Source organism: Carcharhinus amblyrhynchos, chromosome 7 (genome assembly GCF_965287045.1).
Source record: "Carcharhinus amblyrhynchos chromosome 7, sCarAmb.v2.hapA, whole genome shotgun sequence".
Lineage (NCBI taxonomy): Eukaryota > Metazoa > Chordata > Chondrichthyes > Carcharhiniformes > Carcharhinidae > Carcharhinus > Carcharhinus amblyrhynchos.
Genome location: NC_137330.1, coordinates 89,851,965 through 89,873,436, shown reverse-complemented (window position 1 = coordinate 89,873,436; position 21,472 = coordinate 89,851,965). Strand labels below are relative to the sequence as shown.

At 41.1% G+C, this 21,472-nt stretch overlaps 1 protein-coding gene across 2 annotated transcripts in view; it reads right to left on the bottom strand.

Moving 5' to 3' along the window:
- The window catches only part of LOC145345118 (ras-related GTP-binding protein D-like), a 37,542-nt gene that overhangs the window by 14,795 nt on the left and 1,275 nt on the right, over positions 1 to 21,472 (bottom strand). For both annotated transcript variants that reach the window (XM_080192762.1, XM_080192763.1), the window contains exons 2-3: positions 12,202 to 12,497; positions 1,278 to 1,477 (exon numbers count right to left, since the gene is read on the bottom strand). In XM_080192762.1, coding sequence (XP_080048888.1) covers positions 1,278 to 1,477; positions 12,202 to 12,497 — 496 coding nt within the window. The remainder of the gene's footprint in view (positions 1 to 1,277; positions 1,478 to 12,201; positions 12,498 to 21,472) is intronic.

Below are 21,472 nucleotides of genomic sequence, written 5' to 3'. Positions count from 1 at the left end.
AAATGGTGGACAGGCTTTGGTGAGTCAGGAGGTGAGTTAATCATCTCTAACCTGCTCCTGTTGCCACGATATTTATCTGGCTGATCCAGTTTAGTTTCTGGTCAGTAGTAACCCTCAGGATGTTGATAACAAGGAAGTTGGTGATACCAGTGCCATTGAATGTCAAGGGGAGCCAGTTGGATTCTGTGTTTTTGGAAATGGTCATTACCTGGCACGCTTGGGCATGAATATTGTCTAGATCTTGATGCATTGGACTGCTTCTGTATCTGAGGAATCGCAAATGCTGCAGAATTCCATGTAATCATCAGCAAACATTCCCATTTCTGACTTTATGATGGCAGGGATCACACTGATGAAGCAGCTGAAGATGGTTTGTCATACCTTGCACCACTTTGAGGGACTCCTGCAGCGATATCCTGGGACTGAAATAATGGACCTTCAACATCCACTACCATCTTCCTGTGTGATAGGTATGATTCCAACCATACAGAATGTTCCTCCTGACTCCAGTTTTGCTGGAGCTCCTTGGTGTTACAGTCAGTTAAATGTTGCCTTGATGTTAAGAGCAGTCTCTTTCACCTCACCTAAGTACAGCTCTTTTGTCCATTTTTGGACCAAAGCTGTAATGAGGTAAGGAGACAAGTGGCTCTGTTGGAAACCAAACTGAGCATCAGTGAGCAGGTTATTGATGTGCAAGCGTTACTTGATAGCATTGTTAACAACATCTTCCATTAGGTTGGTTGGCCATGCTAAATTGCCCCTCAGCATTAGGGGTACTAGATAGGGTAAATGCACGGGGTTCTGGAGATAGGGCCTGGGTGGATTGTGGTCAGTGCTTGATGAGCCGAATGGCTTCCTTCTGTACTGTATAATTCTATGATCACTTTGCTAATGGTCGAGAGTAGACTGATGGAATAGTAATCAGCCTGATACCGTTTGTGGATGGGACATACCTGGGTAATTTTCCATATTGTTGGGTAGATGCCAATGTTTAGCTGTACTGGAAGCTAATGTGCTTGGAAGTCAATGAAGTATTTCTGAAATCACTGGTGTAATGTAGGAAATGCAGCAACAATTTGTACAGCAAGCTCCCACCAAAAAAAATGACCAGTTAATGTGGTTTTGCAATGTTGATTAAGGGATAAATATTGGCCTAATACTCGTTTAATTTGCATTTTTTACCCCAGATGCATGAAGAGTTACAAATGTGTTGCATCGTAACTAAAGAGAGCATTCACTATTCAAAAGCAGAAAATATATTTACATGAGATTCTTACCTGAGGTGAATTTTTTCCAAGCCAGCATCTGTAAGGTCATCGTTTGCTCGTTGGTGGATATCTCTTTGTGTTTCTATCTTGTGATCATCAGACAAACCATCTACTTTATGGATGAATACTTCAAAGTTGATCTCTTTGTTTACTTTATATGCCCTGGAAACCGTGAGATGCAGTCTGGCCAAAGCCTCCATGTAATCATCCTAGGTTTCATGAAACAAGAAACAAAATCCATAGTGTGTACTTAGGGATTAATACAAGTTTATATTCCAGGTCATTTTTTTCCTTCCGCTTGAGTTGTTTTTAAATATTTTAACTGGCCTTGGAGAAGACGTCGAGTTTAGATCTGTAGATTAGGTGGGTTGGCCATGCCAACTTGCCCCTTAGTGTCCAAAGATGTGTAGGTTTGGTGGATTTGCCATGCTAAATTGTCCCTTAGTGTCGGGGGATTAACAGGGTAAATATGTAGAGTTACGGGGATACAGCTTGGGTGGGATCTTTGTCGGTCCAGACCTGATGGGCTGAATGGCCTCTTTTTGCACTGTAGGAATTCTATGACTTAACGGGAATTAAGAGGTGGTGTGGAGAGGGTAAGATAACAGTTGAAACAATGCAATTCTTGAAGATCTCTGAAATAACTAATTGCTAAAGCTAATCCCTGCTACACATAGCCAATAGTTCCTCTAATTTAGTTGTCTGAATATTCAGTTCTAATGTCGAATAACAATGTTCAAACATTGTAGTCCCTCAAAGGAATGCTTCTCCACTATTATTCTTCCTAACAATTATATTTTCTTCCTTTCTTCTTTTCCCACCAATTTTCTGCCACACTTTCCTTCTATTATTGTGTCCTTGCTTGCAAACAGCTTCACGGGCACCAAGTTTTCTCCAATATCTTATCCAAATGGCCATTAATCATGTGAATCACAAGTCTAAGAAGTTAGTGCTGGCCTGATGGTTGCTGATGGGATGGAACCAATCATCTCCAGTTCTGAATTCTATTTAAGTCCAATGTCCACACCCATGCATTTGCTAATTGCCAATCTGGTTCCTTAGTCTTATTTGAATATTAATGTTTTGAAATTACATTAGAAAAAAAATCAAGAACATTTAAAGTAAATTAGCATACTGTTAAATAAAAGTGAATTTTTTCTTGTGTTAGGAGAGTCACACTAGCTTTCTTGATAGCTACAAACAACCAACCCATTCAGTCCAGGAGAGTCCTCAGTTTACTTCCCTACCAATACACAAAGGTGCTTCACGCTCGACATCTATCATCACAAACATTGCTGAACACACAAAAAAAAACAACAAAAAAGTACAAGTTAAAGAGAAAATTGTGACAAACTGATTTTTTTTTATTCATGGGACATGGGTATCACTGGCTGGCCAGTATTTATTGCCTAGCCCTGTGTGCCCTTGGAGGGCAGTTGAAAGTCAACCACATTGCTGTGGGTTTAGAGTCCCATGTAGGCCAGACTGGTCAGGACAGCAGATTTCCTTCCCTAAAGGACATTAGTGAACCAGATGGGCTCCATATCTAGCCAAGGATGTACTGGTTTTGGAAAGAGTGCAGAGGAGGGTTACAAGAATGATCCCTGGAATAAAGACTTTGTCGTGTGAGGAATGGTTGAGTTTCTGGGTCCATACTCATTGGAGTTTCTGGATAGAGTGGATGTGGAGAAGATGTTTCCACCAGTAGGAAAAACTAGAACCAGAGGGCACAACCTCAGGCTAAAGGGACGATTCTTTAAAACAGAGATGAGGAGGAATTTCTTCAGCCAGAGAGTGGTGAATCTGTGAAAGTCTGTGGAGACCAAGTCATTGAGTGTCATTAAGACAGAGATAGATAGGTTCTTGATTAATAAGGGGATCAAGGGTTATGGGGAAAAGGCAGGAGAATAGGGATGAGAAAAATATCAGCCATGATGGGCTGAGTGGCCTAATTCTGTTCCCATGTCTTATGGTCTTCTGGGTTTTTCTGACAATTGGCAATGGTTTCATGATCATCAGTAGATTCTTAATTCCATAGGTAAAAGGATCAAGGCGTAAACAGAGTTATCACACTTTCTTTCCTTTGATGAATCTGTACGCATTTTGGTTATGGTGATCCAGAGGTGTTGTCCCTGGAATACTACATTGCAGGCAGATGTGCTTCTGACTGCAAGTGGGACAACTGGGTCAAAGTATGTGGCGTCAAAGCTGTTGATTTTGCAAGAGGTGAGGATGCTGGAGTGAATGGATTGGTTTGCAATTTTTTAATCAAATGAATGTCTTAATTATGTAGTAACATTTAGCTTTGATTTGTATAGTGCAATGGATGAGGAATTGTAATGTAATGTGTCAGAAAGAATTTTATTTTTGCTGCAAAAGGTTTGGTTTATTCTAAACTGATGTTATTGGGCAGAAGATATTTTTGTGCAGGAAGGGGAAGGTTTTATACAATATGAAATTAGCAAATAACTAACTAACTATGAAAAAATAAAACTCAACGACTTAACCAACAAGCAAGAAGAAAATTGATTTACGTTTAAAAACTTTAAAATATACATATTTAAATACAATATTAATAATTTAAATGAAATGTAAATAAACTTTAAAAATTGATTTTGAAAGTTGACATTTAAAGGAAGAAGTCGCAAAGAGTGTGAGAGTGTATTCTAACTAATTTTTCATTCATACCAATGATTCTCTGACCATGGCATCTAATTGCCGGCACACAGGGAACCACTCCAAATCATCATTCTGTAGAGAGAGAAATGCTTCCTGAAATCAGGCTTGAACTTGCCTTTTATTCCTTCTTTCACAGCTGTGGTTTAACTGGAATAGTGCTCAATATTCCCAATTCCACTTAATTGTACATACCTCTATAAGGTCCTCTCTGATTTTCTTCCTTTTAAAGATGAGAGGATGTATTGTTTCTAACCTTCCCTCATAACTCTGTCCTCTGACATTATGGCTTAGCTTGTTCCCTTCTCTGAGCAGTGTCCAGTGCTTGGATGTTTTCCTATGCCAGATAATACACTATTTTAATATGTCAGAAGTCATAGGCAGGAATTTTACCGCTCCACCCGCCATGGGCATCAGGCTGAGCAAGGGATGGACAGTGGGAGGATCTGTTGACCTCAGGTGGGATTTTATAGTTTCAAAACAAGTGAGCCAGTAAAATCTCATCCATAGAGTCATTATGGTACATAAGGAAGCCATTTGACCGTCAAGTCCATGTTATCTAGTCAGTTCCTATGTCTTATGGTCTTATGGGTTTTTCTGACAATTGGCAATGGTTTCTTGATCATCAGTAGATTCTTAACTCCAGATTTTTTTTTAATGGAATACTTCCATACTATTATCCAGTCAGTTCCATTCCCCAGCTCTATCCCCATAGCCCGGCATGTTTGTTTCCTTAATTTGCCTATTCAATTTCCTTTCAAGTTTTTTGATCATCTCTGCTTTCACCACCCTGTGGGAAATGAGTTCCAGGGTATTACCATTCGCTGCATCAAAAAATTCTCTCTCACATACCCTCTGAATCACTTGCCCAAATCCTTAAATGTGTGTCTCTATTCCTTGTATTATTAGTTAACGGAATAGCTTTTCTTTGCCTATCTTCTCCAAACCCATCATAATCTGCCAGAAACTTGCCATGATTAAATGTGAAGACAAGATCAGATACAATACAGTGGGTGCAATTCTCTGACCCATATGCCATACACGCAAATCCCACTAGTGGGCTATAATGGGATTTGCGCCACTGAAATTCCCAAACACGGTGTCCCCAAGCCCTCCCAGATGATGTGATCTAGGTGTGAACTTGATTTCCATAAATTAGAATGAATTTTAATGTCATTAAACACCTTTACGCCATTGCTTCGGGCAACGTCAGATGCTCCCCCTGCCGTTGTGATATCACATCGGTGGGAACTATGACTGGTTTTCAAAAATGGAAACTAGTCGTGATGATCAAGGCAGGGGTGTGGAGGTACGTATAGCTCCTGGGTGGTGAGAGGCATCATAGAGGATTACCAGATTGATACTGGGGGCAGTGCTAGGACAGGAACTCTACTGAACCTCATTGTGGGAGGTTCCCAGCAATTGTGGGGTTAGTTGTGACTGCATGGTGGGGTGGGGTGAGGAGCCTGAGGTTGGCAAATACGGGAGGGTGTGGAAGTAGTCCAGGTCACTTTGCTGCCTGTGCGGTTTGTCGAATTGTGGGGTGGTGGTGGTGGTTGGCAGCGGGGGAGGAGATCAGTGCTTGGTCCCCAGTTATTCACAATATACATCAATGGTTTAGATGCGAGATCAAATGTCATATTCCCAAGTTTGCTGATGACCCGAAACTTGGTGGGAATGTGACTGGTGTGGAGGATGTTAAAAGGCTTCAAGATGATTTCACCAAGTTTAGCGAGTGGACAAATATATAGCAGATGCAGTATAATGAGGTTAAAGGTGAAGATGTCCACTTTGGATAAAGAAATAGAATGACAAAATGTTATTTAAATAGTGATAGATTGAGAAATATTGACGCACAAAGGGACCTGAGGCGTCCTTGTACACCAGTCATTAAAAGAAAGCAGGTACAGCAAGCTGTTAGGGAGGAAAATGGTATGTTGGCCTTCATTACAAGAGTGCAATAGCAAGAAGTCTTAATGAAGCTGTAAAGGCCCTTGGTGGGACTACATCTGGAGTATTATTTTGCAGTTTTTGTCTTCTTGTCTAGAGAGAAAGAGAGAGAGAGAGAGAGCAGCAAATGTTCACCAGACTGGGTTTGCTGGATTGTTGTATGAGGAGAGATTGTATCAACAAGGCCTGTATTCACTGGGATTTGGAAGAATGAGGGGATCTAATTGAAATGTATAAAATTCTTATAGGACTGAACAGACTGGATGGAGGGATGTTGTTCCCTCTGGTTGGAGGGGGTATAGAACAAGGGGATCACAGTGTCAGGATATTGGAGTGGGCATTTAGGGATGAAATGGAAAATTTCTTCACTTCTATGATGTTCAAAAATGGAATTCTTCACCGTTCAAAATACTTAATGTCAGTATAACAAATTCAGAGCAAAGAAATCTTCATTCTGGATCAAAATTTCCTTCACAATTTCCAGAACTCACTGATTCGTACTGTTCCACAAGTGCTGAATATTCAGCCTACTGATCATCCATCATTGTCATCCTGTTTTCAAATCCCTCCATAGCTGCATTCCTCTTTATCTCTGTAACCTTCCCGAACCCTACAATCCTTTGAAATTTCAGGTGCCTGAACCCTAATCTCCAGATTTTGTCTCCACCAATCCCCTACCAAATCCTCTCTCTTTCTTTAAGATACTCTTTAAAATCTACCACTGCGACCAACCTTTTGGTCATTTGTATGCATATTTCCTTAGGTGACTCATGCCAAAAGCCAAATTTTGTTCTAAAGCATATGAGTGAAACACCTTGAGATGTTTTTTACATTAAAGACATTGGATGGAATATTCCGCCCCAGCCAGAATGTGTTTTCCAGCAGCAGAGGTAATTTGCCATTGGCCACGAGCAGAATCTTCTGCTCCCACTATTGTCTATGGTTTTTGCAAGACTTGCCCATCCTGGCAAACCTGCTGTGGGGAGAGTCACCTTCAGCGGAACCAGAAGATCCTACTGGCAGGGAGAGCCACAAAATCCATCCAACGCCCCCCACCCCCACCACTATATAAATAGATATAAGTTTAATGTTTATTTATTAGTGTCACAGGTAGGCTTACATTAACATTGCAATGATGTTACCGTGAACTCCCCTAGTCGCCACACTCCAGCGCCCGTTCCGGTACACTGAGGAAGAATTTATCATGGCCAATGCACCTAATCAGCACATTTTTTGGGCTGTGGATGGAAACCAAAGTACCCAGAGGAAACTCACACAGACATGGGGAGAACGTGCAGACTCCACACAGTCACCCAAACTGGCAATCGAACCGGGGTCCATGGCAAGGCAGCAGTTCTAACCACTGTGCCACCCTAGAAGAGTTGTAGATTCTTTGACTGTGGAGGGATCATAACCAAATTCAATCTTTGCTTTATTTTACATTCACACATACACTAGTGATAAAGAAAATAAATACTGATTGTTTTCTCCTCAGAAATTGGGAGTTTAAATTGGATACAGACATAAATGGATCTAGTGACAGAAGCATAAAATACAGCAATGCAGGTTAAAAAAATCTATTAAGAGTTCAGACAAACCTATGAGGTTCATTTCTGGAGGAATAGAGTTCAAAAGCAAAGCTTTTTAAACTAATGTGAACCACATTTAAACAGTAGCATGCATAGATTTGATCAACATTATAGCAAGTTACAAAAGGTTTAAAAGCATGAATCTAGAACTGAGAAAGGTGTAATTAATAGGGAAAACTGAACAGACTAAGGCCCTTTTCTCTAGAAAAGAAAAGATAATAAAAAAATCAGCATGGTGGCACATGGGTTCGCTACCTGGGTTCAATTCCAACCTCGGGTAACTGTGTGGAGTTTGCACATTCTCTCCGTGTCTGCATGGGTTCCCTCTGGTTTAACATAAGAACTAGGAGCAGTAGTAAGTCATCTGGACCCTCGAACCTGCTCTACCTTTCAATAAGATCATGGCTGATCTTTTCGCAGGTCTGCTCACCATAACCATAAATTCCTTTACTGTCCAAAAATCTATCTATTTTTGCCTTAAAAACATTCAATGAGGTAATCTCAACTGGTTCACTGGGCAAGGAATTCCACAGATTCACAACCCTTTGAGTGAAGAAGTTCCTCCTCACCTCAGTCTTAAATCTGCTCCCCCTTATTTTGAGGCTATGCCCCCTAGTTCCGGTTTCAGCTGCCGGTGGAAACTTCCTTGCTTCTATCTTATCTATACTCTTCATAATTTTGTATGTTTCCATAAGATCCACCCCTCATTCTTCTAAATTCCTACGAGTATAGTCCCAGTCTACCTAATCTCTCCTCATAAGACAACCCTTTCAACTCCGGAATCAACCTAGTGTATCTCCTCTGTGCCCCTCTAATACCAGTATATCTTTTTCACAAGTAAGGAGACCAAAACTTTACGTAGTACTCTAGGTGTGGCCTCACCAGCACCGTATACAGCTGCAACATAACCTCACTGTTTTTAAACTCCATCCCTTTAGCAATGAAGGACATAATTCCATTTGCCTTTTTAATTACCTGCTGCACCTGGAAGCCAACTTTTTGTGATTCATTTGGTCACACTACACTTGGTCCCCAATCCAAATCATAAATGTAAATTTTAAATAATTGCAGTCCCAACACTGATCTCTGAGGCACACCACTAGTCACTAACCAACCGGATAAACACCCATTTATCGCCACTCTTTGCTTTCTTTAGTTAACCAATCCTCCATCCATGCTAATACATTACCATAATGTTGTGCACCTTTACCTTGTGCAGCAGCCTTTTGTATGGGGCCTTGTCAAATGCCTTCTGGAAATCCAGATACCCCACATCCACTGGTTTCCCCATTGTCCACCACACTCATAATGTCCTCAAAGAACTCCAGTAAATTAGTTAAACATGAATCCATGCTATGTTTTTCCAATGGACAATATCTGTCCGGATGGCTCACTCCTTCTTCCTTAATGATAGATTCAAGTATTTTCCTCGCTAGAGAGGTTAACTGGCCTATAGTTACCCACCTTTTGTCTACCTCCATTTTTAAACAGTGGCGTCACATTTGTTGTTTTCCAATTGCAGGAACTATCCCAGAGTTCAGCAAAGAGTCCTTAAAAATCAGAACTACATCATCTCTCTTAATTCCTGTCCGGCCTTCTGAATAGTCTCATACCTTTGGATATTTAACTTCCAGTCGTGACGATATTGCAACCAAGTCTCTGTAATGGCCACTAAATCATACTCATTCGTGATCCTCCCAGTCTAAAGATGTGCAGGTTTGGTCATGCTAAATTGCCCCTTATTGTCGAGGGGATTAGCAGGGTAAATACATGGGGTTATGGGGGGATAGGGCCTGGCTGGGATTGTTGTCAGTGCAGGCTCCATGGGATGAATGGCTTCCTTCTGCACTGTAGGGATTCTATGAGATCTGATTGGGGAAAAGGGCAGAAGGTTTTCTTAAAAGTTTAGTTAGGGCATTATGATCAGCACAGGCTTGGAGGGCTGAAATGCCTGTTCCTGGGCTGTACTTTTCTTCGTTCTTTGAAGTCTTTAATATAGTGCAGAAGTTTGATTGGGTAGAAATGGAAAAGATTCATTGAATTGTTATGGCACAGAAGGAGGTCATTTGGCTCATCGTGTCTGACCAACTCTCCAAATGAACATCATGACTTAATGCCAGTCCCTTGACTTTTCCCTGTATGCCTGCACGTTGTTTCTATTCAAGTAATCATCTGAAATATGTTTTTCATTGTGTGGGAATCCAAAACTATGGGACCTAGTGTAAATAAATAATTCCAATAACGAGTTCAGGCAAAACACCCACCAAGAACAGATCTACTTGTTTCTCTCCAATTTCTTATAACAAATATCTTAGGGTCTTTCCAGTGTGCTGCTACCTTTATGTCATTTTGTGCAATGGACTGTACAAACCCACTTCAGCTGGAACCCTTACAGGCTAAAGAAAGGAAGATTTTGATATTGTCAGTCCTGGATGTTGGATAAACATATGGATGATATTGGAATAGTGTAGGTTAGATGGGCTTTAGATTGGTTTCACAGTTCGGTGCAACATTGAGGGCCGAAGGGCCCGTACTGCGCTGTAATGTTCTATGTTAAAACCATGTCTCAGAAGCAAAAAGACTATTTCTGACAACACTGTAAAAGTTTGTATCCAATTTTGTATGCAATTAAGGCACATTATTCTTGTTTTAAATCACATGTATTTTTCAATAATAAAAGCAAGAGCAGTGTTAAAAATGACCAAATTTCAACAAACTATGATTTTGCTTTGAATTAAGTAAAGCAAATTCTTTAAATTCACGAAAATTCTTGGGACATGGCTGTTGTATTTACTGACCATCGCCAATAGCCCTTGGAGGACAATTGAGAGTCAACCACATTGTTGTGGCTCTGGGGTCACATGTAGGCAAGGACGGCAGATTTCCTTCCCTAAAGGACATTACTGAACCAGGTGGATTTTTCCAACAATTATAGCATCATAGAGGTTTACAGCATGGAAACAGACCCTTTGGCCCAACTTGTCCATGCCACCTTTTTTTTAAACCCTTAAGCTAATCCCAACTGCCTGCATTTGGCCCATATCCTTCTATACCCATCATACCCATGTAAATATTTAATGCTTTTTAAAATACAAAATTGTACCTGAGTCTACTTCTATCAGCTTGTTCCAGACACTCACTACCCTGTGTGTGAAAAAAATTACCCTTCTGGACACTTCCGTAACTCTCCCCTCTCACCTTAAAGCTACGCCCTCTAGTTTTAGACGCCCCTACCTTTGGGAAAAGCTATTGACTATTTAGTTGATCTGTGCCCCTCATTATTTTATAGACCTCTATATGATCACCCCTCAGCCTCCTACGCTCCATAGAAAAAAGTCCAGTCTATCCAGCCTCTCCTTATAACTCAATCCATCAAGTCCCAGTAGCATCCTAGTAAATCTTTTTTGCATTCTTTCTAGTTTAATAACATCCTTTCTTTAATAGGGTGACCAGAACTGCACACAGTTTTCCAAGTGTGGCCTTACCAATGTCTTGTACAACTTCAACAAGATGTCCCAACTCCTGTATTCAACGTTCTGACCGATGAAAATGAGAATGCCGAATGCCTTCTTCACCATTCTCTCCACCTGTGACTCCACTTTCAAGGAGCTATGAACATGTACCCCTCGATCTCTTTGTTCTGTATCTCTCCCCAGTGCCCTACCATTAACTGAGTAAGTCCTGCCCTGGTTCAGTCCACCAAAATGCATCAGCTCGCACTTGTCCAAATAAAACTCCATCTGCCATTTGTCAGTACTCTGGCCCAATTGATCAAGATCCCGTTGCAGTTGGAAATAATTTTCTTCATTGTCTACTTTGTCACCAATCTTAGTGTCATCTGCAAACTTACTAACCGTGCCTCCTATATTCTCATCCAAATCATTAATATAAATGACAAATAACAGTGGACCCAGCATTGATTCCTGAGGCACACCATTCGTCTCCAGTTTGAAAAACAAACTGGAGGGGGACCGACCCCCACAACACCAGTGTGTGTCCAATTAGTGTGAGGAAGGGGGAAGTTAGACAAATGGATTGGCCAGTGGGAGAGGGGAAAATGTCAAGGGCTGTGATTTTCTACCCAAGCGATGTAAACGATGTTAAATCTTTCTAATAGCTCAGGGACAAGTGCCTCCCCACCCACCCCACATTGGAAAGGTAAAGTGAAATCAGAAAATTCTGGAAATTTTCAGTGACTCAACTCTTCACATCATTTAATGAATTTGACAATGAATGTAACAATTGACAATGGTTTCTTGGTCATCAGTAGATTCTTAATTCAAATTCCACCAAGTACCAAAGTGGAATTCAAACTCGGGTCCCCAGAATATTAGCTGAGTTTTCTGGATTAACAGTCAAGTAATAATACCACTAGGCTATTGCTTCCCCAACATATGTCACCAAATGACATAGAATAGTCCTTTGCATTTTTAATAAATTTTATTTATTTTCGTAATTGTCTGTCAGACGACTTCACAGTAGCATGAATGCAGAACAATGAAACTTTCTGAAGCAAAGGCATCCACTCTGTGCTTGTAATGGGTTTTACCCTATCAGAGTTTACTGTGTCAGCTGTCTCAAGGATTTAATTTAATTTACAAACTGGGAGAAATCTTCCATGTTTGATGTCCACTGAAATATTCCTCTGTATGAATTTATGATGTTAGATAGAAAGTAATAGTTTTTAGCATCTAAATCTGAAGTTTAGAGTACATTACCTGCGAGTCAACCACAAATATCAAGGCCCCGGTCCCTCTGAAGATCATCTCATAGTCAAAGGTTGGATCAAAAAAATCAATCTGCCCAGGAAAATCCCAGATCTGAAAATTAACAAAAGAGCTGTTGGCGATATCATCCCGACAGATTTTGTTGGTGCTTTCTAGGAAGAGTGTCTCGTTAGGTGACATTTTGTGGAAGACCACTTTCTGGATTGAAGATTTTCCACTTCTTCTCAATCCCATTAGCAGGATCCTGGGTTTGACCTCTGTCCAGTAGTCCTCACTGAAGTGCATAACTAAAAGGAAAAATGAAAAGAAAAACTATTTTGAAAAATTGACCTTTCAGGCCTGGGTTGGGGGAAACAATTGAATATACACTCCATTCTGCAAGAAGCAACACGTTCATTACACTTAGACTTGCCCCTGGGCTTTTGCACTGAAATTTACAGTGGTTCAAAAACCCAAACAATACAGCATCCTCCCCAGGGACATGGGACCTCTGCGAGCAGGGCAAACAACCCCATATCTATGAGGTCTGATGAAGGGTCACCAAAACATTGGCCCCATTCTCTCTCTACAGATGCTGTCAGGCTTGCTGAGTCTCTCCAGCATTCTCTATTTTTGTTTCAGATTCCAGCATCCGCAGTATTTTCCTTTAACTGGTGTTTGGCAGGATGATTGTTCCCTCCTTTAGTAGTGCCCCACCCCTTGCTAGGCTGGTCAACTTGGCATCCAGCAAGGCTCTCAAGCAATTATACTCAAATCCTGATCCAGTGCTGTATGTCTCTGTCCTTAAGTTCCGGACAGCTGCAGGCTTTCAATCAACTGACAACTCTGAGGTGGGACTTCTGTTCCTGAGGGGTGGAAATCCCACCTCCAGTGTATTAGTGACTAACTTAAGACAGCTATTATCATTTTAATCCAGAGACCTTTCCTGAAATTGTTGTTTATTTCTAACATAAACAGCGATGTGTATCACAATACAATTCTTAAGATGGGCTCTTCAAATTAAGTCTATGGGCTGGATTTTTTGCTGCTATTTATGCCAGTTTTCAACTGGGCAGAGCTGAAGGAGGAGTCTGGTGCCTTGTATAATTCAGCCCCATGTTTCTTCAATTTACTATTTCCTCACTTTTAGCAACTCACTTTGATAACACAGACCTGTTGCACGCAAGTTACTTCTGATCAAAATACTGTGCTCAATATTTAAAGTAAGTTTATTTGCTGTGTTGACAGTGCGTTATAATCCAAAAAGCTTATTAGTGAAAGATAGAATTGGAGCTAGTCTGTATCACATTTGTAAACATTTACAAATTTACAGGCAGCATGGTAGCACAGTGGTTAGCATTGCTGCTTCACAGCATCAGGTACCCGGGTTCGATTCTCGGCTTGGGTCACTGTCTGTGTGGAGTTTGCACGTTCTCTATGTGTCTGCATGGGTTTCCTCCGGGTGCTCCAGTTTCCTCCCACATTCAGAAAGTTGTGCTGGTTAGGTGCATTGACTTGAATAGGCGCCAGACTGTGGTAACTAGGGGAACTTCACAGTAGCTTCACTGCAGTGTTAATGTAAACCTTACCTGCGACTAATAAATAAACTTCATTTATTTACAGAATTACACATTATGGAGCATGCATTTCTTAACCCAGTTTATGCTCACCAGCTACATATAACTCAACATGATCAATACACAAATGACTCTGTCTTAAAGACTGAAAGGTAATGAAAATATTCTCTCAGCTCACAATCAAACTATTGTTGGAAACAAGCCCAGTTGACCAAGTGTTGACTAAGTGACAACGATTACAGTCTTGTCTTAAAAGGTTTTAGCTCTTCTACTGGTTACAACAAAAGTTTGGTTGGGACCAAACATATTTTTGGTTAGAAATTGGAGGTTTATGAGAAGAATCTGTCATGACATGGACTATGTTGATGCTGGCAGTATGAGTCAGAACAGAGGGTATTTATGACATAATAGCTACAGAACTGAAAGATGCCATTTGACCCATCATGTCCCTATCTCTAGCAGAGCCACTCAGCTAGTCCCAAACCCCTTTCCTTCTCCATGTGGACCTGCATTTTTCTCTTCAGTTTAATATCCAATTATCTGTCTCCACCAAATTTCCAAGCATTTCATCGCAAATACTAACCATAATGTTTTATAAAACCTTTCTCTCATGCGACCTTTGATTTTTTTGCAATTTACCTCAAATCAATGTCCTCTGAGTTTCGACCCTTCTGCCTTTGGAAACAGGCTTCTCCTTATCTATTCAGTCCAAACCCATCATGATGTTAAACGCTTCCATAAATCTCCTCTCCATAGAATCCCTACAGTGCAGGAGGAGGCCATTTGGCCCATCGCGTCTGCATTATAACACAGACCAAAATATGTACATTTATTTATTAGTCACAAGTAGACTTACATTAACACTGCAATGAAGTTGCTGTGAAAATCCCCTAGTCACCACATTCTGGCACCTGTTCGGGTACATTGAGGGAGAACTTAGCATGGCCAAATCACCTAACCAACACTTCTTTTGGATTGTGGGAGGAAACCGGAGCACCCAGAGGAAACCCATGCAGATATGAGGAGAACATGCAAACTCTGCAAAGACAGTGACCCAAGCTGGGAATCAAATCCGGGTCCCTGGCACTGTGAGGCAGCAGTATGCCATCCATGTTTGGTTGGCTGAAGCGTCTTTCATAGTCTCGAACATTAAAACAATGGGTAGATGGGGAGGAAAATAGAGGTCAGGAGTTAACCCCCTGGTTCACAGTCTGGTTTAAAAAACGCAAGTTCTTTGACTAGCACCAAAGAAAGCTCTGATGATAGTCCAGCACCTACCTTTGAAGAGAAACAGTGCAAACTGCTGAATCCAAAGAACAAAAAAGTGATGGCATGGAATTTCTTCTCGAGTTCCAGTCCATCACAGCCTATACCCAGTAACAAAAGAGATTGCCAACAATGTGGTTCATGACAAAGTTGACCAGACCAAACAAATTGTAAAACCTTTGAACCCCTTGCAGTGTTATCCCAGGGTCCAGATACCTTCCTGTGCAGATTTTAAGAAACAGCATGAGATATATAAAACTAGTGCAACTCGGACGATAAGGATATTGAAAAACCACAGAGGTTATGCACAATAAGAAGGAAGGTCTGTTCAGAAAGTTGAAAGAAAGTTGATCAACCAGTAAAATAAGCAAGTCTAAGAACTCATGCAAGTGTTATCTTGAAACTTGACTGTCACATTCAGTTGGTTTTGGTATTGTGTAAGCCCCACAGTATTTCAAATACAAGATGTTTAATGGTGATATGTGATAAAAGTGACAAAATATTTTACCTGTCTGATGTATAAAAAGATAATTGTTAAAATATTCACATTCACAATGTTGAAAATCTGCAGCATCCTGAAAATAAAAGGATTTTGTAAAAATAAGGTCATCTTCTCTCACAGTGGAAGGTGTGGTGATCCTTGCATTTTGTGAAGGTCTCATTAAAACCATAAAGAAACTAAATTCTGGGAGATGAAGTTAAAATGGTTCCTGGAAGTGTTGTCATTTGAGTTCTGAGAAATGCTTTTGTAATCTATGTTGCTAAACTGGATAAACTGAATTATGTTGGCTAAAGACTAACGGACAATTAATCTGGGTTTTGAGTTACAGCTAGCCAGAAAACAAAGAGACTGACAGAAAAACCTTGTGGTGTCAGAGAAAGTAAAATTCTCCCAGGAAAAGATCTTTACTATTCAGTAGAAAAGGGGATGGAAAGATGCAGACCCTGACTATTTAATGGGGTTTATTCAAGGGGTTAGATAAAGACATCTCTGAGAATTCCTGCTGCCAGGTATAAGAAGACCAGAGTGAGAGAGGGTACATCAAAGTATATCTTGCTGGTGATAACTGTTTCCAGAAACCTGAGACAGAGTGGAGGCGTTGGCAAAAGTCCCTGGAGGATTTAACCCAGCATGGCGAAGTGTGGTGAAACTCTGTTGGAGAACTGAGAGAAACTTTGGGACTGCCCTGATGTGTCAGTAGCTTTTGTGGCATCGGTTTACGGTGAAATTTACCTTTCCATTTGTAGGGCGGGATTTTACGGCCTCATTCACGCAAGACCAGAAATTCCTGTCCGAGGTCAACGAATTTCCTTTGTTGGACCCTTACCCGCTCCAATTCCATCACGGGTGAGGTGATAGGAGTTCCAGCGATAGTATCATTTGCCTGTTAACCAGTATTTGAATTATGTTGATTTTGGTCCAATTGTTACAATAAAAGTTTTAAAACATGAGATCTTGTCCATCGGTTTCTTCCATTGGATCCTTTGGGAAACTTTATTTAAATGTTACCTATCTCTACAGGGATGGATTGTAACAATCTTCTCTTTAAGGAGAAACACTCTCTCCAATCTATCCATGTAACTGAAGTCCCTCATCCCAGGAATCATTTTTGCAAATCTTTCCTGCATCCTTTCTAATACCTTCACAATCTTCCCAAAAAGTATAATATCCAGACTGGTTACAATATTTAGTTGAGACCAAACCAGCGCTTTATTGAGGACTCACCATAACTTTCTCGCTTCTGTACTCCATGCCCCTCTTTATAAAGCCTAGAATTCCATGTGCTATGTTAACCACTTTCTTAACTTGCCCTGCCATCTTTAACAATTTGTGCACATATACCCACTATGTCCCTCTGCTCTTTTACCAGTTTTGGAATTGTATCCATTACTTTATATTGCTTCTCCTCATTGTTTCCCCAAACAGATGAGGAGGAATTTCTTCTCAGAGAGTAGTGAATCTGTGGCATTCTTTACCGGAGAGGGCTGTCGAGGCTGAGTCATTAACTATATTCAAGGCTGAGGTAGACAGATTTTTAATCAAGGTTGTGGGGATAAGGCAGGAAAGTGGTGTTCAGGATTATGTCAGATTAATCATGATCTCATTGAATGGTCTACTTCTGCTCCTATGTTTTATGGTCTCATTCTTCATACCAAAATGTATTATTTCACACTTCCCTGTGCATTTTCTCTTGATTAAGTCATTACTCCAATATACACAGTACCTGATCTGTTTGCCAATTTAGTCAGCATTATTTTTGTCCTCTCTATGAAAAAAATGTGGTTAATTACTTTTGGTCTACAAGATCCTACAGCCCAGATTAGCTTTAAAATGTACCTTAGACAACGAATAATGAATTTTTTGCTTTTGCATTAATAGATTTAACATCTCATTCTAATTCACATTTGCCCAAGTGACTGTTAAATCTATCCCAGGTTATTATTTCTAAACTGAAAAACATAGTTGTCTTTATTTCCAATTTCTATCCTTCTCTTTGTTTTCATGGTTTATCTCATATTTTTCCTTGCCTTCTCATGGTCTTCATTCCTGGGGACAGACTAATAATATTCACCATATACCCACCACTTTCCACAACTGCCATGACTAGACTTCCTCACACCCAACTTTCTGTAAGGACTCTATTTCATTCTACCAGTATCTCCATCTGTTCAGATATTGCAAACTTCCATACCAGTGCATCCAATATTCTTCCTTTTTCCTCAAATGACAGACTAGGTGAATGCTTTATGGAACATTCAGTTCACAAATATGACCTTGAGCTCTATGGCCTGTCATTTTAATTCTCCACATTGCTCCCCCCTGACCTTTCTGTCCTTGGCCTGCCATTCTAATGAAGCGCAACACAAGCTTGAAGAACTGCACTCTCGACTGGGCACCTTACAGCCTTCTGGTGGCTCAGTTAAACTCACTTTAAGTTGTGGCTGTTTATGGCATTGTGAAGAGATTTCAGATTGTTAGGAACCAAGGGTATTTATTGATAGCACAGTAGCACTGCTACCTCACAGCGCCAGGGATCCAGGTTCAATTCCGGCCTCGGTCACTGTTTATGTGGAATTTGCTAATTCTCCCTGTGTCATAGAACATAGAACATAGAACATTACAGCGCAGAACAGGCCCTTCAGCCCACGATGTTGCGCCGACCAGTTAAAAAACAATGACCCACTAACCTAAACCAATCCCTTTTCGTCCATAAACCTATCCATAGATCTCTTAAACGCCCCCAAACTAGGCGCATTTACAACCACAGCAGGCAGGGCATTCCAATCCCTCACCACCCTCTGGGTAAAGAACCTACCCCTGACATCCGTCCTATAACTACCACCCCTTAATTTAAAGCCATGCCCCCTCGTGCTAGCTTTCTCCATCCGAGGAAAAAGGCTATCACTGTCCACCCTATCTAAACCTCTGATCATCTTATATGTTTCAATAAGGTCCCCTCTTAGCCGCCTTCTTTCCAGCGAAAACAACCCCAAATCCCTCAGTCTCTCCTCATAGGACCTCCCCTCCATACCAGGCAACATCCTGGTAAACCTCCTCTGCACCCTCTCCAAAGCCTCCACATCCTTCCTGTAATGTGGGGACCAGAACTGCACACAATACTCCAAGTGCGGCCGCACCAGAGTTGTGTACAGAGTTGTCTGTGTGGGTTTCCTCGCACAGTCCAAAAAACATGCAGGTTAGGTTGAATGGCCATGCTAAATTGACAGTAGTGTCAGGGGAATTAGCAGGGTAAATGGGTAGTGTTACGGGAATAGAGACTGGGTGGGATTAGGGTCAGTACAGACTTGATGAGCCAAATAGTCTCCTTCTGCACTGTAGGAATTCTATGCTTGATAAGAGAAACTTAGGTACAGGAGGGTTGCAGCCCTGGAGCAGTACTCCACTCTTTACATGCTTACTTCATAGCTTCTAGATGATTCTGCCAAAGAAAACTTCAGCAGTGTGATCATTCATTCTGTCTCCATCGGTCCCTTAAGTCAGGTGACTCACTTCTGCTGTGCTGTCTTAAAGAGACAGAGACCACATGCACAACATGCTCTGGCCCCATGATTGACAGGACCTTTGAATGTGTCCATTCTCTTTCATGTACCTCCACTTTCACCTCTTCCCTTCCCTCCCAGAACCACAACAGGGTTCCCATCATCTTCCCCTTCGACCTCACCTGCTTCCCTAATCAATGGCTCATCCTCTGCCATTTCCACTGTGTAGCCACCAAAAACTCATCATCCCCTCCCTGCCAGCTTCCTAAATGACTGTTCCCTCCATGGTACTCTAGTACATTCCTCAGTCACTGTAACACACTCTTTTTTGTTGGCACTTTTCCATGCAAGAGATGCAACATGTGCCCCACTTCTTCGCCCCTCTTTGTCCAAGACTCCAAACGCTCCTTCCAAGTGAGTTACTTGTACATCATTCAGTTTGGTATACTGTATGCGCTGCTCATGATGCAGTCTTTTCTACACAGCAAAAACCCAACACAGACTAAGTGATTGCTTTCGGGAACATTCAATTCACAAATGTGACCTTGAGCTCTGTGGCCTGTCATTTCAATTCTCCACATTGCTCCCACTCTGACCTTTCTGTCCTTGGCCTGCCGTTCTAATGAAATGCAACACAAGCTTGAAGAACTGCACTTTTGACTGGGCACCTTACAGCCTTCTGGTGGCAATGTTGAGTTTAACAATTTTAGATCACTACCGCTGCTTCCATTTTGATTTGTTTTCTCTTTTTTCATTTACTTTGAATTTGGAAGGCGGCTAATCAGGATCCTGCCATTCAAGTCTCTTCTATACACATCTTATGTTTTTTCACTTGTCCCAATACCACTCCCTTTGGCCTTGCACCAGGAAACCTTTTGTCAATTAACTTGCTCTTCACTCCATCAGAAGCCTTCCTTTTGTTGTCCTTCCCACTTGCTGAACATTTTTAATTGTTCCTCATTCTGATGAAAAGTCATTCACTGATTCTCCATTCATCGATGTTACCGGATGTGCTGAGTATTTCCAACATTTTCTGATTTTGTTCCGGTAATGTTTCCCTCTTCATTGGGTCAGAACCATACTGTGCAAGAAAGTTCTCCTGAAACTCTTGCCCCTCTCTGCCCTCTGGACTATTGTAGTGGGATAATTAAAGTGTCTGATTTATAATGACGCTATCATTTTTGCACCTCACTTAAGTTCATCTTTTATTTTCCTATCTGGTTCTCTTGAAGGCTGTATCTTCCAGTACAAGGCACCCATTCTTTTGGTATAATGCTAAGAATATCAGCTGATCATTTAACTAAAGTCTTAACCAGGTTATCTATTCCAATCCGTTTGTAGCTGCATCTCATCTTGTCCCTTCCATTAACTTGATCATCCAAAACTTGTTCCCCACATCCTAACTTGCAACAAGTCCTGGCTGTTCACCCATCACTCTGCTCTCACTGACCTACATTAGTCCTGGTTCTGCAATGTCTCGATTTTAAAATTCTCACCTTGATTTTAATTCTCATCATGTTTGCCCGTCCCCCTCTCTATAGAAGAGATCCTCCAGCCCTACAATCCTCCAGTTTTAGCCACTTGCACATCATCTGAATTTTATCACTCCACTGGTGGCAGCCGACCCTTCAGCTGCTTAGGGTCTAAACCAGAGAATACCCTCCCTCAAGATGTTTCTTCAAATCTACCTATCTCCTTGCATAACACAGTCAAATGCTATTTGTTAAGGCTCCTGTGAAGTGCCTTGAGTCTCTTTACAGTGTTAAAATGCACATATAAATTAAAGTTGTTTTTGTTACGCTCATCCAACATTTGCACCTACACATTGTAGAAAAGGTAAGATGGAAGAAACGGTGACTAATTTTTTGATTTCTCCTCTCTATGTTGTTATTTCCTATGGGGTTGGGGGGCAGGGCTGGTGCAGTTAATCATTGAAACACATAACCAGGTTTTCTTTGGCTTCCTGAGCTGGTCTACCCAGTTGTGTGCACACAAAAAAGGTTGTGGCCATCTTACAATGATGAAATTTGAGTCAAAAGGCAATTGCCTAGCCATGGTATTGTATTTCTCCATCATCACTCCAGCTTAGATCAGGACTTAGCATTGACCAAGGGTCAAATATTGTACATCCCTGAACTGTACAACTCCAAACCTCAGTGCATTTGATCACAGAACATCTGAAGCAACCAAAGCAAATAAGCTAGGCCCCTAGTCTGTGCAGAGTCAATTAACCTCACTTAGGAGAGACAATTCCATAACAGTGTACAGACTGTTGGGAGTGCACTTGCAGCAGCAGTGCTTTGAGAAGGCACCTTCCTCCCATCACTTTCCCAAGAGCAGATAGGGATGGGCAATAAATGCTGGATCACTTGTCAGCAATGTCCACATTCCAAAGAATAAATAAAATAAACTGGACTTTATGTTTCATGATAGATATG